Source organism: Ischnura elegans, chromosome X (assembly GCF_921293095.1).
Source record: "Ischnura elegans chromosome X, ioIscEleg1.1, whole genome shotgun sequence".
NCBI classification, from domain to species: domain Eukaryota; kingdom Metazoa; phylum Arthropoda; class Insecta; order Odonata; family Coenagrionidae; genus Ischnura; species Ischnura elegans.
In genome coordinates this window covers 70550635-70573233 of record NC_060259.1, presented here as the reverse complement: position 1 = coordinate 70573233, position 22599 = coordinate 70550635, and the positions used below count along the sequence as shown (strand labels likewise).

General features: G+C 37.4%; 2 protein-coding genes across 2 annotated transcripts in view; one reads left to right on the top strand and one right to left on the bottom strand.

The window, feature by feature from the left end:
• Positions 1–9698: 9698 nt before the first annotated feature.
• Positions 9699–19516, top strand: LOC124170594 (unconventional myosin-Va-like). The gene has a single exon (XM_046549410.1). The coding sequence runs from the start codon at positions 14779–14781 to the stop codon at positions 15976–15978; it is 1200 nt and encodes a 399-aa protein (XP_046405366.1). The 5' UTR covers positions 9699–14778; the 3' UTR covers positions 15979–19516.
• The window catches only part of LOC124170595 (tetraspanin-5), a 25497-nt gene continuing 21569 nt past the window's right edge, over positions 18672–22599 (bottom strand). The window contains exons 7-9 of the mRNA XM_046549411.1: positions 22549–22599; positions 20082–20192; positions 18672–19542 (exon numbers count right to left, since the gene is read on the bottom strand). Coding sequence (XP_046405367.1) covers positions 19474–19542; positions 20082–20192; positions 22549–22599 — 231 coding nt within the window. The 3' untranslated portion in view covers positions 18672–19473. The remainder of the gene's footprint in view (positions 19543–20081; positions 20193–22548) is intronic.

The window sequence follows — 22599 nt, the reverse complement described above, 5'->3', positions numbered from 1 at the left end:
CCCCCAGAGCTCGGAGAATTTTAAAAGTTTAAACCATTTAAATTAATTGGAATACTATTACTTATAGAATGATGTAAGGATTATAAAAATATCCCTCAGAAGGCCGTAAAACTTACCATTTGGAACCATTTATCTTAAATTTTTCTGGGGGAGGGCCCCCGCACCACCCGCTTCCCCTGGTGGGTATTCCATACCCCTAACTCCCCAGTATTAGTTGTGCCTAAAACCCCCCCCTAGCCTCAATTCCTAGCTGCGCCCCTGGTTGTCAACGCTGGGATCGCAAAGGTGGCAATAGTTCTCGATGCAGACAAGTGCAGCAAATAGGTTGGAATACCAAGTTGGAAGACGAGGTAGGAGAGATGAATCGACGGAGGGAGAAAGGCTATCGAAGAATATCGCCGAGATAGGAGAGCCGCTCGACGCTTTTAAACCCTCACGGGAGGAGGGGTGCTTGCTATCGACACGAATTATTCCGATCGGTATTCATTACGAGTGGCTGGCTACGCGATCGGATTTTGTTGCGCTGGAAACTTTTCATTCCCACGACGAGAAAATGCAACGCAGTGAATCGTCAGAATGCAAAATTTCAGACAACTACTGTCTGCACAAGGGCGTACCCAAGATCATAACTAGGGGGGGGGGGCAAGTCATGGTCTAGGGGTGGGTAAGCCAAGTTGTGACATTATAGTATGGAAAAGGTGAATGAAACCAATATTTTAAGAAAATTAGAACAGCACTTAATTAGTTTATGAGATTATTTCCTTGAAAAAAAATACGTGTATTTTAGTTGCATATCTTATACTAATACATATCATTTTTCGTAGGTTTAAAGAAAATTTGTTGAATAATTTCGTTTCAATTCAGTTCTGATTTTGCTTAAAGACTTGCGATTTTTGCTTCTGGGGAGGGGGGGGGCAGCTGCCCCCCTTGCCCCTCGCTGGGTACGCCCATGTGTCCGCACCAAAGGTTTAGACACTCGAGTTTGAACGCTTAAAAAAACCATACCCTCTGTGTTATTTTCATGATATTGGTACCATTAGTTTTCTTGTTATATTGCGCGTCAAAAATTAATTTGAGTGAATTTATTTTACTCAACTAGGTAAATATAGACATTAGTGCATAAACTAAAAGAAAACACAGGCTTTTTTAAACTTTTCGAAGTAAACGTCTACTTTAAACATTGGCCAACGTTAACGGCGCATTACTAACTTAACCAAATTTATACATATATGTCATGTAGTAAGGCTCTTTTGGCTTAATACATCTCCCGAAATGAAAACAATTGTTATACTATTTTTTATGAAACAACATTTTCTAAGTACCGGTTGCCAGTACGAGATGCATTTTGACACTGTTGTCGTTGGCTTGTCCTCCGTTTTTTTTTTACCTTATCAATTACTCACAAATATGCTTTGATTTTATAACGATTTTTATTTTGTACGCGAGGTGATGAGCACCAATCGGTAAAAACAGCCGGTAACAATAGTCCTTGTTGCACGATAATTCCGATCACGTCACCAATTACTCGTAAACAAAACGATCAAGTTATTCCGATCAGTGTCTAGCATATCCAATCTAGACCCCGAAGGACCTCCTGCGTTGCGAAAGACATTGTATTACATTTGTAGGCACATATTACATTTGTAGGTAGAACATATATTTGTAGGTAAATATATGTTCACAGACCGTACAGTTGAAAAAATAGTGATTATGTTTTACAAAGGGTTTGGAAAGGGGGAATGCGGAAAAATTTCCACCTTAGAGGCGGATTAAAACAATATGAAACACTTAACCGACGTATAAAAGACACCTGCATTATGAGGTGCTAAATGAAGGATATTAAGTTCTCAGAGTTGCAGTTTTGAAATTATTTTTACTTGATTCCGAATGAAACCTTATTCGGCGCGTCATATACAGGTAACGATCTATTTCATGTTATTTAATCATTAGTCTCGGAGGAAACGTTTTAGATTTCCCCTTCCCTTGGATCTGCTACTTACTCTTTCGTGTAAAAATTTTATCTTCTGCCGGTCCTATTTCGAATAGGGTTGCGAATTAAATCTTCAGATTCGATTACGAATATAGCACTACACCAGTTGAACGTTTATATTTGCTCCCATTAGCGATGAAAATTCACCCAATAAAATTTGCACGAGTCTGACAAAGATAATCTTTTATTTTTGCGAGAGGCAGCTGTAGAATCGTAACAGCGTTGGCAACGTAAGATATATAATTTCTAATTTCCATTCCAGATTACTCATATGTATGGCTAGCAGATCCTTCCCTAAAGCCAGCCTTGGCCGTTCTCGGCAGGGTCATCCGAAATGCTCTCAGACGACCATCGGTATCACGTCAGGCTGCAGCTCTCCGCCGTGCGTATACACAGGGGCGGTTTGGCCAGGCTTCTCGGTAATAACAGAGGACCCCTTGCTTAGGGGGCTCCCACAATGCTTGCACCTATCGTGAAGCGTATAATAAAAAGGTGCGATAAAAGACTCGGTTTACTCGAACAAAAGTTAAAAAAATAAAATTCTGCGTTTTTGTTAGTTGCTTTATTTACAACATACTCAGGGTAAAAAGATCATATAAAAAATTAGTACAACAAGGGGGTCAAAAAATAAAAGAGAAACTGATGCTTTTTGAACGGATTATTTGAGTTTTTTTAGATTTCAGTGCAGTTTCAAGGAATGAATTCACGAAACAGATAATAGAACCATAATACGTTATTAAATGTTAAGCGGTGAGATTCTTTCTTTACATAGTATTTCTTCTTACGAAATTTCTATTTTTTTATTAACTTTTATCCAGTTTTTAAAAGCCGAAGTGGCATCATAATTCATTCGCGGTCATGCAATTTCCTAAAATATTCCCCCAGTAAGGCCCTCAATCACCACATGGATATGCATGAAATTTGTTTCAGGTTTAATACTCAAATACAATTTGAGTACAATCATTCTTTGACGAGAGACAAAAAATTTTCACCCACATCATTGGCAACTGATAGGAGACCAATCATAAATTTAAGGCTCATCAACCCCAAATTTTACGCTCAAAAGTTCATTGTGGGACAATTTATTCTGTAATAAATGGCGCATATAGCTGAGGTGCTTAGCAGGTTGCTCAGTCATAATTTTTGTGCTAAGATTAACATTTCGCTCGCAAGAACTTAATATCATTTTACGCATACTTTATGCCCACGGGAACCGTAAAGTGCAAAAAATATGTTTCATCGGTGAAAATCTTAATCGCAGCTTGCGTACCATGCCTATATTAAATGCTGAAATTACTCTGAAGGAATAGTTTGATTCCTGAAGTAGGCCAGGAAATATATTAAATAGGAAAATCGGCAAACCAAAGGTGAAAAAGTATAGAAACTATAAAGGCTTCCTCCCGTGGGTGAAGAAAGGTTGGATTTTTATTAAGAGGACGCACCACTCTTCCACTGGTCGAATTTTATCTTTTTTGCGACGAATTAGTAATTACTCGCGGCAAGCTTACCGTACCATCAAAAAAAATTGGGTACACTGAATAGAACTTTGCCAAAATTTTCCTGTATATCAAATATTTAAAAAAATTAAATTTCGGAAAATACTGAGGAATTATTTTCAAATCGGGATACAGAAAAATGTTTTCCAGGGTCTGCGCTGTGTACCCTGAAAATTTCAAAATGATAGCGTGCATTTAAAACAAGTACTTCGTCGAGAAAAAGACCGGTTGAGCTGGAGTCATGCGTCAACTAACTTGAATTTATTACAAATTAATATACACCTTTAGTCCACAGGATATAGAAAAAATTTCGGTCGCAGAGATAGCATCTTTAATCCCTTGGAGGGATAAATTTGTTGGCTATAGCATACTCAGACACAGGAAGCCTGTGTTTAAATTATACTCGGCCTATATGTATACTCTTAACCACCGCTGAGCTTTCTGTGAATTTCCAGCTCTCAGCGCTATTTACTTCTATTTTCATGGTCTTCTGGGTTGACTGTCGACGGTGGCGGAAAAACACTTGCTGCCGACAGGGAAGCTGTCTCGCTTAACACTAAACACGTGGAGGATCACGCTACCGACACCGCCAGGCGCAAGTTATCCGAGAAACAGCTTGATACGCCGTGGTGCAAATAAGGGCAGCACTTATCTCTTGAAAACTCTTGCGTAGATGGTCTTGTCCTATCTCTAAATATAATTATTAAATGTGGCCTTGCAATTCAATTCATAGCAAATGATAAAAATTCCCTTTCTTTTATACGATAATAAATAAATATGAACAGACATTTTTGGCATGGAAACGTTTCCATCATGAAATTATTCCTGATTGACACTAATGAATACTCTTCGATATGATTATCTTCGATTAAGGTATTGGTACGTGGTTGCTGCATTGCTACTGCCCCAGTTTGCAGCATTCGTGTGAAAAAATCGTGAAACACGATTTAAAGACGACTCGCACTCCGTGCTGGCCTCAATGAAAGAGAGCCTGAGGTTCGACCCGTGCCTGGGTGGTATTTTACGGGTCCAAAACTTTTTTGTGAGAGATGATTGAATTCACATATTACCAAATCTATTCAATTAAAAATAAAATATTTCTCGGAGCGGTATTGATGTATGTAGAAAATTTAATTAGAAAATGGAAACTATCAACCGGAGTGTCAGCAAGAACTGCAGAGGCGTAGCGAGGGGGGGGGGGGGCCGGACCCCCCTCGAAAAATAAAAGCACGCTTACTTTACATCACGAAAGAAAACCAACTATTGAAAAATCATTAATTTACAAAAGATTTCTTTGAAAAATGAAGTTTGTTGATTATGAAAACTGTTAAAATTAGGTAGTTTAAAGCCCTCTCCTTAGTACCCGGTTTTTCAAAAAATTTCCCCCTTGTTTTGGACCCCCGCGGACAAAATTTCTGGCTATGCCACTGGCAAGGAGGGTATTTCGGAGGAAGAATTTGGAATGAATGAGGATATATAACCACGTAAAAAGCAGTTTCGTTCGGCATCATAAGCCAAAATTCGAATGAGGAAATACGGAGTGGAGAGGGTTAACCCCATAACCTAAGAAAGGACCAAATGCCATCCCAGGATGGGGTTAAGAGGATATTGGCAGAATGCCTATCACAAATTCCGCGACAGTGTGTGTCCCGTCAAGAGGTCCCTCCTCATTTTCCGAGTTCAGTAAAATGGCGACATGTGGGCCAATTCAAATATGAATTGCGATAATGTGAACGTTGGAATCAGTGGCATTCTTCATGCGCATTTGTCAGTCCAACTTAGAATAACACGACATCGGTTTGAAATAGGCAGTTTTTGGAGAGCTGATGAAAACGGAAGCAATATTTTTTGGGGTCTTGCTAAGTAGCGAAGCGTGATGTAGTTCACGCTCCGCAACTTCAACACGGACTCAGAGCCGCTTGCTGGCTCCACTTGGGTCATGAAAGCTTCAAGTAAAATTAATAGCAATTGCAATATATTAATCACGAGATGTTGATCATTTTAAATGTAAGGAGCGTATAAAAATGATTGCTAAACACATTTACAGCAATTGGAGGCAAGGGATCAGGGAAACATCTCTTAATAATCATCTATTAAAACTGCCTATGGTCGGAAAATTTCCTTCGTTTGATTAGGTATTAATAATCCTTATTTAAGCCAAGCGCTACCTGCTAGCTGGGTACTCTGCTACCTGCTAGTAGGTATGAGCCTTGTGATCGTAGTGAATACTTATAGCAGCCTGCTAGCCGCAACCTGCTAGTAGCCTGCATCGTAGCGGCGCAGACCGTGCACCAAGATGGCCTCACACAGCGGCAGCTGGAACCAGAATGACGTCACAAGGGCTTTTCCCAGCATTCAAACTTAGCCGTCGCATTTTCGCGCGCTTAAAAATTTTCACTTTTCATTTAATCGCGAAAAATAGATATCGTCATTTAAAAATCTAAAATGGGTGAAATGCATACTCCTGGAGTAATAATCTTTCGATTTTGGCATAAAAAAATAATAGGAAAACACCCTATTGGGGGATATACATACATGCTTACATATATATAGAGAGAGATAGGGTCGAAACGCACACAAGCTAAAATAGAAATTTTTGGAGGTTGCCACTTTGTACAATGGTATATAGTTATATTTTCCGATATACCTACTTAAACGAATTGAAATGCAAAATTAGATCTAAACTTAGGGCCTATTTTATACGCTTTTGGTATGTTAAAATCCAGTGGCAGATCCAGGGTGGATCTATAGCCCTCCTCCCACCTTGGATATCCAATTTACACTAGATAGAATGTTAATTTTGTTTGGACCCCCACACTGCTCGGAGGTTAACTTGGAACTAAGCATATAAGCACAGGCGTATTTAAGGGGAGGGGGGCGTGCCCCCCCCCAGACACTTAAAAGATGAACAAGATTTCCAATACAGTTATCATTAGGCTCGTTTTGTGCATTACAGAATCTCAATCATTTTATCCCATATTAATAACTTTTATATTCAAATAAAGAGAATATTTCGAACAGGAATGCTATTTAACTGGTAAAATCTGTATGTTATTTTCAATCTCAAATATGAGAAGAGTTTGCCTGACCGGACCTCGTACCCCCGCAGAAAAAATCCTGGATCCGGCCATGAGCGCAGGGATTAAGAAAACTCAGATTAACAAAGAAGTTAAATGGTGATTAGGTGAATGGAGGAAAGGAGTTATGAGAGCGCAGACGAAGAGGTAGGTGGGGAGACGTAGAGTGAAATAAATTACGCAGGGAAATCAAGAAGGCAAGAGATAATTTCAACAGATTCAGGCTTCAATTGGTGGAAGTTAGACATATTTAAAAAAATAATAGATCGTAGCACTTTTCCACAAGATTTTTTAATGTGTACAATGCGTTTCGGCTCACTGAGCCATCATCTGGTACAAGACACAGCAAAACATTTGAAAATCTCCTTTATACCCTTGAGAAAAGGGGGGCGGGTGTTGGGGAGGATTTGACATCTTTGAAGGAGGGGGTGGGAACGGGCGTACAGAGTTGAGACAGTGGGAAAAGATACAACTACGGGATGTGGAGAACCCATGTTGAAAGGAGGACTCTAGTCACCACTGTAAAATAACGACACGTGGGGAAGAACCATAGAAAAGTGGGAGGGGGGTTGAGAAGAGTGAAATAAGGGGGGGGTTAGGGTATAAAGAGAGGCCGCGTGTCTTTAGAAAGGGAGAGGAGTAAGTAGCGACGCAGGAAAAGAGGCGGAGGTGAGGAGTCCCTTTGGTTTAGCTGAGAAAGAGTGAAAGTTAACGGGGGTACAGGGAGGAAATTGCCAGCAAAAGAAAATGTTCAAACACAATACGGAGAGAGGGTGGGCGGACGGGAAGCACCCTGTGGATGTTGGGGTCAGTTAAAGCGTGGGTGAAGAAAGAATTTGACCTTAGCTGAAATATTTATGGACAATTTAGAATGCCAATTATTTGATTCCGGGCACCCCCTTTTATCCAATATCTTCTACTGGTACCGTTATGTTGACGACATCATCTGCTGCTGGACCGGAAGTGTCAGACAATTAGATAACTTTCTGAATCTTTTAAATACCCAACATCCTAATATTACTTTCACAGTGGAAAAAGAATCCAATAAGCAAATTAACTTTCTTGATTTCTCCATATCCATAGTTGGTGACAAACATGAATTTGGTGTATATATAAAATCCTGCTATAGCAACACAATCATTCCAAGTGACTTATGCCATCCAACCTCCCAAAAATTATCCCCATTTCATACCATGTTACATATATTGGTTAATCTACCGTTAGATGCAGTGAATTTCGATGTGAACTTTCCAATATTAAATCAATTGCAGTTTCAAATGGCTATAGTGTAAACATTATTACCAAAATGTTTCAGAGAAAGTTGAAAACGCGAGCCATTTCACAGCTTTGCTCCTTTACCCTCATCACAGAGAAATCTAAACAATGGTGCCGGCTATTGTTTGTGGGAGATTTTTCACATAGGCTTCCTCGCAAATTCCCCAAAAATAAATTCAATGTTTCTTTCTACAACCCCTACACTCTCGGTAAGGTTTTGTGTCGTAACAAAGACAAAATAGATTCCATCCATCAATCTGGCATTTACTAAGTTAATTATGAATCATGCAACATGTGTTACATCGGTCAAACAGGCAGAAGTTTCATTACCAGAATGAAAGAACATAGACAGTGCTGGAAAAATGGGGATGAAACGTCAGTTCTCGCCAAACACTTACTACAGACTTTGCATTGTTGTCATTTTCAACCTGAAATTCTACACTTCGAGAGTAAAGGCACAAGACTTGATGTTTTCGAGCAATTCGAAATTGTACAGAGTGATATGAATATGCTTATGACTGAACAAGTGTTTTTCACCCACTCTCCTCTCCTTAAGATACCCTTCCCGAAAACAAATGGTCAAATTCTTTCTTCAACCACGCCTTAACTGACCCCAACATCCACAGGGTGTTTTCCGTCCGCCCACCCTCTCTCCATATTGTGTTTGACCATTTTCTTTTGCTGGCAATTTCTTCCTGGTACCCCCGCTAACTTTCACTCCTTCTCAGCTAACCCAAAGGGACTCCTCACCCCCACCTCTTTTCCTTCGTCGCTACTTACTCCTCTCCCTTTCTAAAGACACGCGGCCTCTCTTTATACCCTAACCCCCCCTCCCACTTTTCTATGGTTCTTCCCCACGTGTCGTTATTTTACAGTTATGACTATAGTACTCCTTCCAACGTGGGTTCTCCACATCCCGTAGTTGTATCTTTTCCCACTGTCTCTACTCTGTATGCCCATTCCCACCCCCCCCTTCAAAGATGTCAAATCCTCCCCCTTTTCAAACGTGGCCCCCCCCAAGACTCTTAAAAAATATGCAAGATTTTTAATACGGTACCATCATCATTGCATTCGTTTCGTACTACGAGGTATCCTTGTGCCCCCCCCAGAACAAAATCTTGGATGCGACCTTGCTTGTGCCCCCCCAAAAAGAAATACTGGATCCGCCCCTGTCTTGTACCAGATGATGGCTCAGTGACACTGTCATAACAGTAGCGCATTGAGGTAATTTAAAACTTGCACACAAGCTAGGTAAGAGGAGAACAGGAGATGCTGAGAAGCGGCTACCCTCACGGCAAGAGCTCATGAAGTCATTGTATTATCTACGAAAGGACTAGGGATGTCGATTTTCTACTCCAGTAGCTCTGGAAGTCTGCCATGGATAGAAAATTGGAAAAATACGGGCCTCTCTTTTTTCAATCTCTGTCACAATCAAAAACTTAAAAATATGATGACCAATCTCTTCATAATTTGGACCTTCCCTGACCTTTGAGATCCTCGTAAAGAATCCTAATGACATTTGTAGATTAATTGATACCTTTTAACATTTATTTTCAACTACGAACTTGGTAAAATGCCAGGGGCATGTAGGAAAGAGAAAGGTGTGTGCTGTTTGTTGACTATGCCCAATGCAATGATCCCTCTGCTGTAAAAAATTTAAGTTTGAGACCAAAATGGATTTTAGTCTCAAACTGAGATCAAAACTCAAGGGCAGCAACGAGATCGAGATATTTAATATCAATTACAAGGGTCTGAATTGGAAACCTGTTGGTGAGTTTTCAGGAGAAGTGGTGACAACGGTCAATTTTGATAACTTAGTAATTCACTCAGATGAAAATAAAATAGGCAGGCAGATTATTCTATGCGTACAAAGATTTATTCAAGAAAACAAATTTGTCAGTTAAAAATTTCCATGAGACATTTCTTTCAATCCATGAACGCATTTCAAAAAATTATGTAAACAGCTCGCACAATAAAAAAATTGACAGACACATACAGGAAGAATTGTTTGTCCTTCCTTTCATACAAAAGTGTACCAGGAAACAGTTTATGAAAGTGTCATATACACAGAAAGATCAGTATCATTTCTTTCATAAACAAAGTTCAATTTCAGAGTAGATTTTGACTACTGTTGTGACAAAAACTTGTATTTTCAGCATAATAGCACATCTTCACATAAATTTAAATGGAATGATAACAACTGCATTGGATATAAAAAGCCATAAATTTCTCTTGTTAAATAAGTTAAACATAAAAGAAGATAAGGTGGCTATGCCATGCTTGAAAAACATTAGATAGTTTGTGTATCATCCAAATTTGGACATTCGGCTAATTAATATTACAACAATAAAGATTAACAAATTAGAGAGGAATATTTATATATGTACTGAAATGAGAAATTGTTGTTAAAGCACACATGGCAATTCTTTTCATCACTACCATCAACTATGAGATGCACAATGACATCTTACTCAAGTCTGTAATGGAAGCAGTCACACATCATACATATGAGGCCCTGACCAAAGCATTCTAGCCAGATGAGGACAAACTTTTTGCCACGATGAAAGTCCCTTCCATACTCAAACAACATGTGCAATTGAAACAATAAATAGCTTTTCTCCATTTAGACAGAAGATTAGCCAATTTTACACAGACTTTGAGGTTAGCATAAATTCCTCTTCCACCAATCTTCTATATTCTTAGTATTTTAATGATATAATGAACAAAACTAACAAATTATCTCTTCTGATTGAAATCTAACCAGCACTTCCATTTACAAACATGTAAGTAGGTATATACAAATATCGCATCAGTGACTGCAAAAAATCACAAATTTGCTTTTTCACAAGTAAATAGGATGACTTCATTGTTAATAAAATAACAATGTAATCAACAGCCACACAAGATAATGCATGTATCGATTGAATATGACAGGAATGACTATGACAGAAAATCTTGCAAAATACAGTATCAGTTGGTGCAGTGTAAACCACTACTGGGAATGTTATTGGTATTGTCTATATAGGGCTCCAAGGGCCCAACAAAAGCCCTTTGGAAGAACTTTTATAACATATGGAGCAAAATCATGTTAACATCAGCATCAAAACACCTAATTTCTCATAGCATACAAAGAGAGAATCACAAAACAGTTGAATGCATAGCTATTTAAATGTTATATGTCAACACAAAAAAGATTCCTGCTATCATCGTTTAAAATGTCACATCAATATGAATGGCCAAAAAGCAGCACTGTGAACATGAAATGGCAGAATGCGACCACTGTTTATAAAACTCTATCACCTTGCATTAATATGAATTGATTTCATCAGTGTTTTCAGTATAATGCAAAGATACTATGCCTTCACCAACATTTTAGCAGTGAATAGAACTTTGAGCATGAGTCATTATCATTTTAAAGATGGAGGGATAGATTTAATGGGTTCTTATAAATTGAGTCAGTATTAGTACCTTTAACTATTAATCAGAGGAAAATCTCATCTAAGACACTTAGAATTTGCAAAGTATTTACCAGAAAAACTTAGTGAATGTACATGAAATAATAAATACAGTACTTAAATAAAATCAGAAAATGAGTATTCAATCAATGATTATATATGTGATATGAAATATTGAAGTTTGTTTAAACAGTAACAAGTGCAAATAGAATTCTATTATATTTCCACAGAAAAGATGCCACTGACTCTGGGGATACAATAAATACTATGCAAAACTATTTCAGCACAAATACTCAAAATTCAATACTCATCATGTACCCAGCAATGGTATAGAAAAATGCCATCATGTTGGTGACCTTGTCAGTCACAATGGCAGCTCCAAGATTCCATTAATTACAGATTACCATTCACATATTAAATAAGGCAATAAAAGTCAGTGACAGAAATATTCCAATTTCATCACATTAATTAAGTTAATAGGTGGTGGTGTGGTAATTACACTCATTATTGGTGCTTTAAAGGGTTGAAGACATCAATAAATCCACTGTATCCCCCTTGCACATACAAAAAATATTTAATTCAGCAATGACTACCTCTTATTTCTTATACAGTAGAAGGGAAGTCATCATCAAAATAGACTAAATGTTTACCATAATCTCAGGAATAAATATAGATCTCTCAAGGATGTGGTTCATCATGTGAAAACTATCAGATGCTTTACAAGCCAGTCCATCCTCATATGCCAGATATTTTGTTGCTTGCAGCAACTACGGCTACCCAATCATAACAAGAATATATATTCAATAATTAATACAAAATATAATTTAAGTTGCATGTGAAGAAAGTTCCACTTAAAGCATTATGAGAGCTATACTATGCTATTAGCACATAAAAATAAATAGGAAATGTGAGGTAAAGTGTAGACTACTATGCCTCATTTTATTATTTTTTCTATGATGCATTGAAGAGGAATATTCCTTCTTTTTAGCTTCCAAATAAAGGTATATATATAAATATATACAAAAGTAATACTTATATTAACAAGTAGTTAAAATAAACAACTAGCAAAAATTAATTATTAGTCATGAGATTGCATTATACACTTAGCTTAATTTTTTTAGCTATAGAAGCTAAAGATTTGCATCAATTACCACCATTATGATGATGACACGGGCAGCATGCATGAGCCTAACTCAAAATTATGCACGAGTGTAATGCATGATAAAAATATTTTAGATGCTTGATTTGATAATCCTAATAAATAAAAGAATTTCCACAAATTTAATACACATTGAAGATAATAGTACCATGAGTAAAAAAATCCAACCAATAAAAAAGAAATATAAACCTAATATAGATTACGAAGCATTCAAGAAAAAAAAACCAACCACACCTCAGATAAAAAAAACTCAAAAGAGCTATACAAAAATGTACATGACATAAAAAACAATGCTTTCACAAATGGATATTGAATTATTCATTGGACATATATTTCAGTGCATGTATACTCTTCTAGTTAATTATGTACAAATTTAAGCACTGGGAAAGTCAACATTTTACAAATTTTTATAGGTAAACATCAACGACATTAATGGATTAGTGAGATAAAATAGTTAAATTTAACGAAATTTTAGTTTGCGCAAACATTTATCATTAATGATTAGTAACATTAACACTTAAAGATGAAGGTTATCACACTAAATTCTCTCACCATGTGCAGGAAAACTTTTGTTAAAATTAGTTAAGGAGATTTGCAACAAAAAAAATATCATCAACCCCTGAGAAAAGCTGATAACCAAGGGATCATAGGCATTACATACGTCCAACATACAGCTAAAATGAAATTCAAAGGATTGACGACTATATCATCAATCCAAGAGTACGATCAAATTAGGAGCAAAATTAAGAAAAAAATCTCTGATATCAACCCCCGAACTTTCCAGTATTTTTCTTATGCATTACATGCTCTTAAAGATAAATTACTTGGTCACCTGATTTTAGAGTCAATCCAATTGAAATTCACCACTATTAGCTAGCATAGGGGCCCAAACAATACTGAAACATTAACTAAAGCTTAAATTCATTTGATAGCTCACATTCATGGCTCACAAGAAGTATAAAATAGCTGCTATTCTTAACTCATTTAGAAGTGAAGTAATGCTCAAGACCAGCACCTAGTATCAATAAAAATAGTAATTAAATTTGACTGGCTGAAAGTTATGATTACATTATACTCAAAAACCAGAAAACAACACACAAAGATGACACAAAATTGTAGAGGCTGCCATGACAACACTAACAGATAGTTAATTACAGAAATTTCTTATCAGCAACATCCTGCATCAGTCAAAGCATTTTTTTACTTTTACTTTGGTAAGGTCCTTATTACTGCACTGGCCTTTAGACAAATTGGAGAATATCATCAGTTTATTCAGCAAAGATAGTAACCACCAAGGTCACCACTACATAAACAACCAGACGATGCTTCACAGGGGCAAAACTGGTCAAGCAAAGTTATATGAGTGAAATTTTCAAAGATTTTCATTTACAAATGAATCAATTTCATGAAGTCACACCGCGAACTACTCATGTCACCAGAGTTATTTCTCCATATTTAATTCCAGAGAATGCAAACTTGCTGAATATGAGGGGAAATCCTATGCAAGAATTTGGTTCCTAATTTAGAAATTTATGCATCCCTAAAGCTTTTCATAGTAACTAAATTTGGTACCTAATGTACACAACAGATTTGTTTAACTATTAGAAAAGAGATCCTCATTACTGATGAGATAAGAAGAGGCCGCTTGCTCTGGGGAAAATGCTAATGAATTGGAGGGATGTCGTCTCTATGAAATAAATGCCATAGGCGTACAATGGAACAAAACTAAGTTGTGCACAGAGATGAAATGAAATAATTTCAAAAGATAATGTGATGAGTACAAGCAGTAAATGATGGGAACTTGAGGTGAGAATAGGTCACCACAGGCAGCATATTTTAAAATAATGAGGACAACATTTAAGAATCACTGGCTGTATTCTACTAGCTTCTCAGCCATAAAATGAAGGCCTAATACTCATATTTCCATACATCTATTAAGACATACATATACTTAATGGCAAGAAATACAAAATTGCTTTCACTAACCAATGTCTACAGTTCCTCAGTTTGAAATGAGCTTTAACTTACAGCTGCCAAGATAATAAAAAATTGCATGATTTTTCCACTGCTGCTGGTTCCTACAACAAACCATTAACTCTCCTTCCAAACTGGACACATACTTATCCCAGAAAGAACGTCAAATATAAAAAATCTTTCTCTTTATCATTAAGTGGTACTAAATTTTGAGGTCTTTTAAAATCAAATCACAACATTAAACTTCCCAGGTGCACAAAAATTACTACACCATAGATCTAGGCTTTTATGCAAATTTTAAGAAATACTTTCTCTGGAAATGCCATTAACACATTTTTTCCTACCCACATAAATGTTTGCTAATATCTGCTTATCTAAGAATGTTATTCATTATTCTTATAAGTACCGTACAATGCAGGCAGCAACCCAGACCATCCAGCGATATGCTCGTGGTTTCATCGCCAGGAGGCGAGTGTATCACATGCGACGTTTGCGAGCGTCTATAACTATTCAGAAGTGTTTAAGAAGATGGATGTGCCAGGTTCGTTACAGAAGACTTCAGGCTCTTGCCCTTGGACTTCAGTGCAGAGCACGAGGCCTATTGGCTCGAAGAAAGTACCTGCAAATGAGGAGGAATGCTGCCGCCATAGTTATACAAAGGCACATTCGTGGTTGGCTGGCCCGTTGCTGGAAGGCTCACACTCTGCGCAAGATCGTCGTGGTGCAGTGCAGAGTGAGATGCTTCCTGGCCAAACGTCGACTGAGGCATTTGAAGGAAGAGGTGCGCTCTGTGGAGCACATCAAGAAGCTCAACAAGGGACTGGAAAACGAGATCATATCCATGCAACAAAGGATAGGAGAATTGACAAAAGAACGAGAGGCCCTTACAAATGTACACAATGAGTTGAATGATGTTAGGGATCAACTGGAGCTGGTGAAAGGATCAGAAATGGAATGGAAAGGCAAGGCCGGACGGCTGGAGATCTTGGAGGCGGAGTTAGAGCAGCTGAAGCAAGCTTTAACTCAAGAAAGGGATGAAAAGATGGATATTCTACAGGAGAAAGACCGGCTGGAGATGCTCAACAAGGAAGAAAAGAAGGAAAAGGATAAATTTATAGAAGAAATTGGTAAGCTGAAGGCTGAACTAGAGCAAATGGATGAAAAAATTGAGGCGGAGAAAATCAGTGCTGAAGAACGTCTGAAAAAACGTCTTGAAGAGGAAACTGCTTTCTTGAATCAAGAGCACGACCAGGATCGAAATGCTTACCAAAAGCTCGTGATGGAGAACAATGTTTTGGAGCAGCAGCGTGACAGTCTTGAAAGGGAACTGGTTATGAAAGGTGGAAGTAATCTGGCTGGTGAACACCATCGAAGTCTTTCCATTGCAAGCACGACCACTGCTGTCAGTGCATCTTCCGAGCTTCCCGAGGATGATTTTGGAAATGGGTCAGTCCGTAGTGCAGCATCTTCGACGGCAACTAATAGTCATACCCGTGTTGATGCCATAGATTGGCAGCATTTCTTTTTTTTTATTTTCTCTTCTTATTTTTGAAATATTAGATTTCAGTCATGTGTTTGCCCCTGGGTTGGGAAAATATAGTGGCCCCGCTCGCCGCGGCCGCACCCTCCGTATTAAATTAAAAATAATATCATGTCACACATCAAGCAGTGTCCAGAAAATATATAGAGGAGAAATTATTAGGTCCTTTTTTTTGTATAAATTTAAGATTTTCTTCATCAAACATTTACTTTAATCATTAATGCTAGCTGAAGATTCTATGTAGAAGGAAGATTTTTGGTATTCCCAAAGAAACCTGTTTCACTTAAAAGCCTGCATTTTCTTGATAATTGATATTTTACTTTAAAAACACATCATATATTGTGAATACCTATACAGGGTATTTTATGCATAATTTCCAATCACAAAATTCTCAGTCTTCAACACACGATATTTACACATAATATCATTGGTCATTGAGTGTTAGCAGTTAACTTCAAGGGGACCAACAATTTGAACCAATAAATGGTCTTGCACCTAATAGGCCTTCACCTCTAAAATGAAATTGCTTTTTACATATTGGGTTCCTTTCCTGTTCTATGTGCACCCAAGAATGAAAATTTAGGTGCTTTGGACTAAGTCAAGAAGTAACTCACTTAGGGGAATATTAAAACTAGTGATGCATCACTCACATACTAGGCCAACGAAGGTATCTTACCTTCCACTAAAATTCTACACGAATAAATCAAATATAGGAGATTAATTTATTAAGCACTGGATGGAAGCACATATAATTGGGAACTTAAAAAGGGGTGCATATTGTCATAAAATGGACTGAATTTGTGCTTTCAAAGGGGAATAAATTCATCAAGATGACCCATAATTTGATGACACACTTACGGGTGGGAGTTCCCATTAGATGATGGGTTTGCATAAAAGGTGATGTAAAAGTGTGATAGGCAAAAATGCCACTCCCTTCCAGGATAATTTAAGATAGAGAATCCTCAGCCTTTATAATGACTATTAATTGATTAAAAAATTAGTTACCATATTAATCAGTGCACAACACAGACCCTAGTTTTCAGCATAACCCTTGAGAACAAATAAAAATTTAACTAAAGTTTAGAACTCCAGTAAAACTTTCATTTAAAATTATGAGAGATTGAAGACACCCAAATTTATTTTAATATAGCTTACTAAAGTCAATTTAATTAGTAAATTACTATTCACATAAATTTAAATACTCATTTTGTTTCTGAGAAAGCAGGGTCAAACGACATTTGATCTGAATTTATCAGCAGAACATTGACTTGAAGTGTGAAGTTCCATATGGGAGCTAGGCTGCTGCTGAACTTCCAAATTCTCTGCAAGGACCAGAAGAGGCATGTGCAAATGTTGATCTGCTGCTTGGTGCTAACATATGAATCCACATGATTCCTGAATGCCTCTGGGTATTGGAGAATTACCCAGAGAGGACGGATGGGACAATGGAAACGAGGTCCCAGGGTGGGCTTTCGGGGTTACACTCCCGAGGGTTCCAGGTCTGCAAGGCCTCTGTGAGTCTTTTCACCCACACACCTCGGGAGGGGAAGGACTGAGGAAGAAAAAAGGATAGGAGGCGCCGCTGTGATAAGAACCCCAAGGATGCCTCCGGGGAAAGGATAGGGATGGAAGGAGTAGGATAGGAAAATCCCAATGCCGTCATTTGGGCAGCGTGGGCCACTAATAGCGAAACTATAATTTCATGTTTTTACAGAAAAGGAAAGATTTTCTTATGGAGAAGAAAAATCTAATGATTTTCCGGAGAGGATAGATTGGACAGGACAAAATATAGGCTGACTTAAGATATGCGAAGAAGATTATTGCCGATGGAGGACATATGAAAGAGTAATTAGCATACCATTGCTGCAGTACACTATGCGACACACCTCTTCATTAGGTAAAAGGATTGCTTTTAAGGAACCAATGGGCTAGAATACCAACTTAAGATTCCTCGTTTCTGCCCTAATTAGCATATTTCACTATAGGTATTAAATGGCTACAAATCAAATCTTGGCAAACAAACTTATAAGGCAATCGAAACATGCTATAATTACAAAAAGAGAAACATGGATTTCTGCAGCAGCCATTTAAATTTTACTAATTCAAAGATAGATCATCTAGATAGTAATAACATCTTTTTTAAATTGATTATACCTGAAAAAGTGGTCAAAATATCAAGGAAAAATATATGTTATACACCGATGAATAATGGCATTGGCAATCACTGATTCAATCAAGAAAAACTTGCTGAAATGCTTCTTCTTTATACAGAATTATAATGGCAGATTAGCCGACATAATGGATGACAGCAAAGCATTCAAGTCGAAGAGTTGAAAAGCGAGTAAAATAAAATTAGTGTCGAATAATGACCATCATACTTCATGGAAATAGTGCTCCCAATGTAAAAATATGAAGGAGAAATTTCATTTCATTCCCTTTCCTTTGGGCATCTGTAAAAACCATCTGTACAATTCAACAATGATGGTGATAAAAATAAAAGTAAAAACCCTTCCCACCATTAGGCGAATAAACAAATTTGAGAGAAGGGAAAGAGTTATTTGAGAAATGGATGCACTTCCCTCAAAATTGGCAGTACTCAAAGCATTTCTGAGGAATGGATTGGCTTGTTAAATGCTTTTAAACATGTGTAAAATTAAACTCCAAACATCAAATAATCATATAAAGTTCAGATAAAAATTCAAGAAAAAATATCAGTAAAAAGTAGTCACTTCTTTTAAGCATTAAGTAAAAGCTAGAATTTCATCATAGGTGAATTTTGGAACATAGAACACATTCCACCTACGTCAACTAACTGCCTCCAGCTGGGGCATTAACCATACTAAGAGGCAGTTAAACATAATGCCCTCGATAATTGTCATGGTTAAATAATATCAGATTGTCCATAATAACTTTGCAGTATAAATTCACCATTTGACAAAAGCACCATAAATACATTAAAATCCACAGCACCACGGTCCAACAAACAAATTTTAGCATCAAAACGCACCATTATACCTAAAATAAGTTCCGATGCTATGGGAGGAAATTGATCCCATGAGTACATCTGGAAGTACATCATGGGTACACGAGGGTCCACTTCCCCTCGCCCATTAAATCACTTCAGCACACATTGACAAAAAGATGGGATAACATTAAAGAGTTCTGTGTGGTACAAAAGACTACCTATTATAATGGTGTGGCTATAATTATGTCCACCTCTGCCAAAGATCAGAGAAAATGCAAATGGTAACCATGCACAGAAGCTCCTTGATTTAGTTCTGTTTTTGTAGACAGTCAATCATGATTTTGAGCAAGGGCATTGGATACCAGAAGCAATGGCAGTTGAATAAGAATTACTTAGTATATTTTTTATGGCTCCCACTGGTGTAACCTTTGACTTTAGCAACAAGTCCATTCAGTTTCCTAACTTTTGTGCCGCCTAAATGACAGCCTGAATCACTGAAAATGGACATAATGTTGCTAGACTGCAGTGGGAGCCCTTAATTGTCAGTGCCACTTAGCTTTTTGTGCAAATATGTCAGCTCGTAGATTCTGAGCAAAACAGATCCCCAATATCTGTTGAAAAAATGGAATAGTTAGAGTTTAGACCACAAGCAAAGTATTCCCTCAAGCATTATCTATTACACCAACTCATTTTCATGGCTATGGTCATGAAAATAATGATTCTTTACATAAATGTTACAACCAACATTTCAGTTTAAGTACGGCAACTACCAAAACCAATACAAGCATTGATCTGGAAAACCAATCTGGAATACTTTTGAAGATCAAAACATTGGCTGTGGAATTTACGAAAGAATCAATACTTCTTATATCAAAACCTTAAATGAAAGAAGAATATGTGCAAAATTGAATATGGGCTTAGTGAAATTGATATTACTTTATCAAAACTAACTCTTAAGCTCATAATAAAACACAGAATAAATATAAAAATTTTCCAAAAATAATCCACCACAACTCACATTTTGGCAAACAATGATTTCAATTTCCAAGCATTTGAAGGACTTGTAAAATCTTAATTAGAAAAGATATCAATGAGGAGCAAAATTTGTTTTCCGGGGAAAAAATAAAAGAGACAATGCGAGCATTCATACCTGTAGGACAGCAACACCCACGGCAACTCCAGCCACTGGGACTAAGTTTGTTTCCACCCATTCCTCACCAGCACGGAGACATCCTCGCTCATAGATGCTCCTTTCACCTGGCTATAAAGCAGTAAAGAATCACCATAAAATATAACATTATATGAATTATTAAAATTAAAAAGAAGAACTTAGTGCTTTCACATGAATATTTATTAACACATCTCCTTTATAATTTTAATAATGAATCACTTTCACAAAGTTACGCCTCAAACAATCAATTATATGAATTGCCACCACATAAATATGTACCACATTTTCTAGTGCACGATGTGTACCTATTTTTCCCTTTGTAAGCAGTGTCAAAAATGTGTTGGTCATATATAAGGATGAGTGTTTCACCCAAGTATTAACGTTTAAAATGATATTAACAGGAGAGCATATACTGCAATGGAATCAATTCCTGCAGAGAAATTACTTATTTCTTTGATCCTTCCCTGCCGGTTGTGGTGCTCAAGAGGGTCCCATCCACCACTGTATTCGTTTTCATATTTGTATTGTTTTCGTGAAAGATTAAGATAAATACTGGAAAGAACTCGATTAAAACTCGAGCAGGTCCATTTGCTTTACTCCCATATGCTTCATTGCTATTACATGAGGCAAGTCCCTAACGTTTACAGACGTCAGAATCTATATTGAAAGAGGGGAAGGCAGGAGACAGTAGAAGATGGTAGTTGAAGACCCACTGCATTGGGAGATATGTATCTCTAGCGTGTCTGCGGAATACTCAGTCAAATGTCCATCTGCATCGGAGACGATGAGATATGGTCACAATTTTGATCATGAAAATAATGTTAAGCCATCGTGAAAGTCAGACTAGGCCTTAATTAATGTGTTAATATCTTATTTAACTTATTGGAGATGTGCTAGTGCTTGACGTGGCCTATGTGCATACATGCAAATTTTGTGCGTGCATTGTTAGTAGAACCTATGCCGAAACCAAGGCTCTGCCTCCTTCTTGATTTTAGGCCAAGAACTAGGAGACTCCTTGCTTTTTTGAGCCATGACATCCAAGAAATTGTAACACAAATACATGGGAATTAATACTACTTTAATGAACATCATAATATCACAAGCCCTGGAGAAATTATGTCCACTACGATGGAGATCAAAAAAAGCTGGAGACTAGGATTGTTGACCATATTAATCATAAAATCGAGCAGGAGTAAAGCAGCACTTCTCCTTCAAACCTCATTAAATTGAGGCTTGCATAGACCTATAGTTTTTCTAATAGAAATAACGTTATCTTGAGCAAACTTTCTTGAAATTATTCATCTCTTGAATTCATTGCCAAAAAAAAAACAAGGTGCTTGTCTTACACAAGGGCATGTGGTACTTGAGAATGTATGGTACTTTTCATTACAGAATAAAATGCTATTTGGTACAAACATTATGTTTCTTGATTTTATACAAAATGGCCAGAAGGACATACATATGCACAGAAGAACTCCTTCCCACACTCCATACATGCTTTAACTAGAGTTATGTACAGTTGCCAAAGATGGGAATATGTTGACTGGTTTTGAAAACGAAGTTATCACCCCCTGCACAACCAGTCAACATATTCCTCTCTATACAATTCAATGCTGGCAATTTAACCCAACTTTCCCTTGCTCCACACCTACCAAAGGTCATTTGACCTCCCTTTATGCCCTATTCGTTGAGCCCACAGAGTGTGTGAGTGAGTGTAATCTCAACCCAGGTAACCTTAGCAGTTGACTAGAGAGAGTATTTGCATGTTTGACCTTTAAGGGATTTTTCCATTAATGGCGGCGAACATCAAGGATGTCATAATTACTCAGGGATTTAAAAACGTGGGTATTCATCCAGGAAAATTCCTAGGATTACATATTTAAATAAACAAAAGATTGCAGCACCTTTCCACAAAATGTTCTACTGCGTACAACGCGTTTCGGCTCACTGAGCCATCATCTGGTACAAGAGTCTTGTACCAGATGATGGCTCAGTGAGCCGAAATGCATTGTGTGCAGTAAAAGATTTTGTGGAAAAGTGCTACGATCTTTTATTTATTTAAATGTGACAAACTTCCACCAATTGAAGCCTGAATCTGTTGAGCCTAGGGTTACACACACAAAGCTACTTCACATTTTTACAGTAATGCAACTCTGATGTACTCCCATTGTAACTGAAAAATATTGAAAACTTCCACTATTTAAATTTTTTCTACCCCTGATTTCTTTTTTTACAGCATCAAAAATCATGTTTCAAGTAGCAAACAGCATCACTTCATAAAAAGCCAACAGCATCATGCTGTAAAAAGCGAAACCGGTCCTACTAAAAATTTTAGAAGTGGAATTTTTATACACTTCCCACGTGCAGTCACGCATTGCTTCCACACCATCTCACCTGAAATCTCAAATTAGACTCCAAAATATTATAAAACATGAAAGTTACTTACATAACCAGGTTTCCGGACGTCATAACCACACTGTTTATTCTTTATTATTTC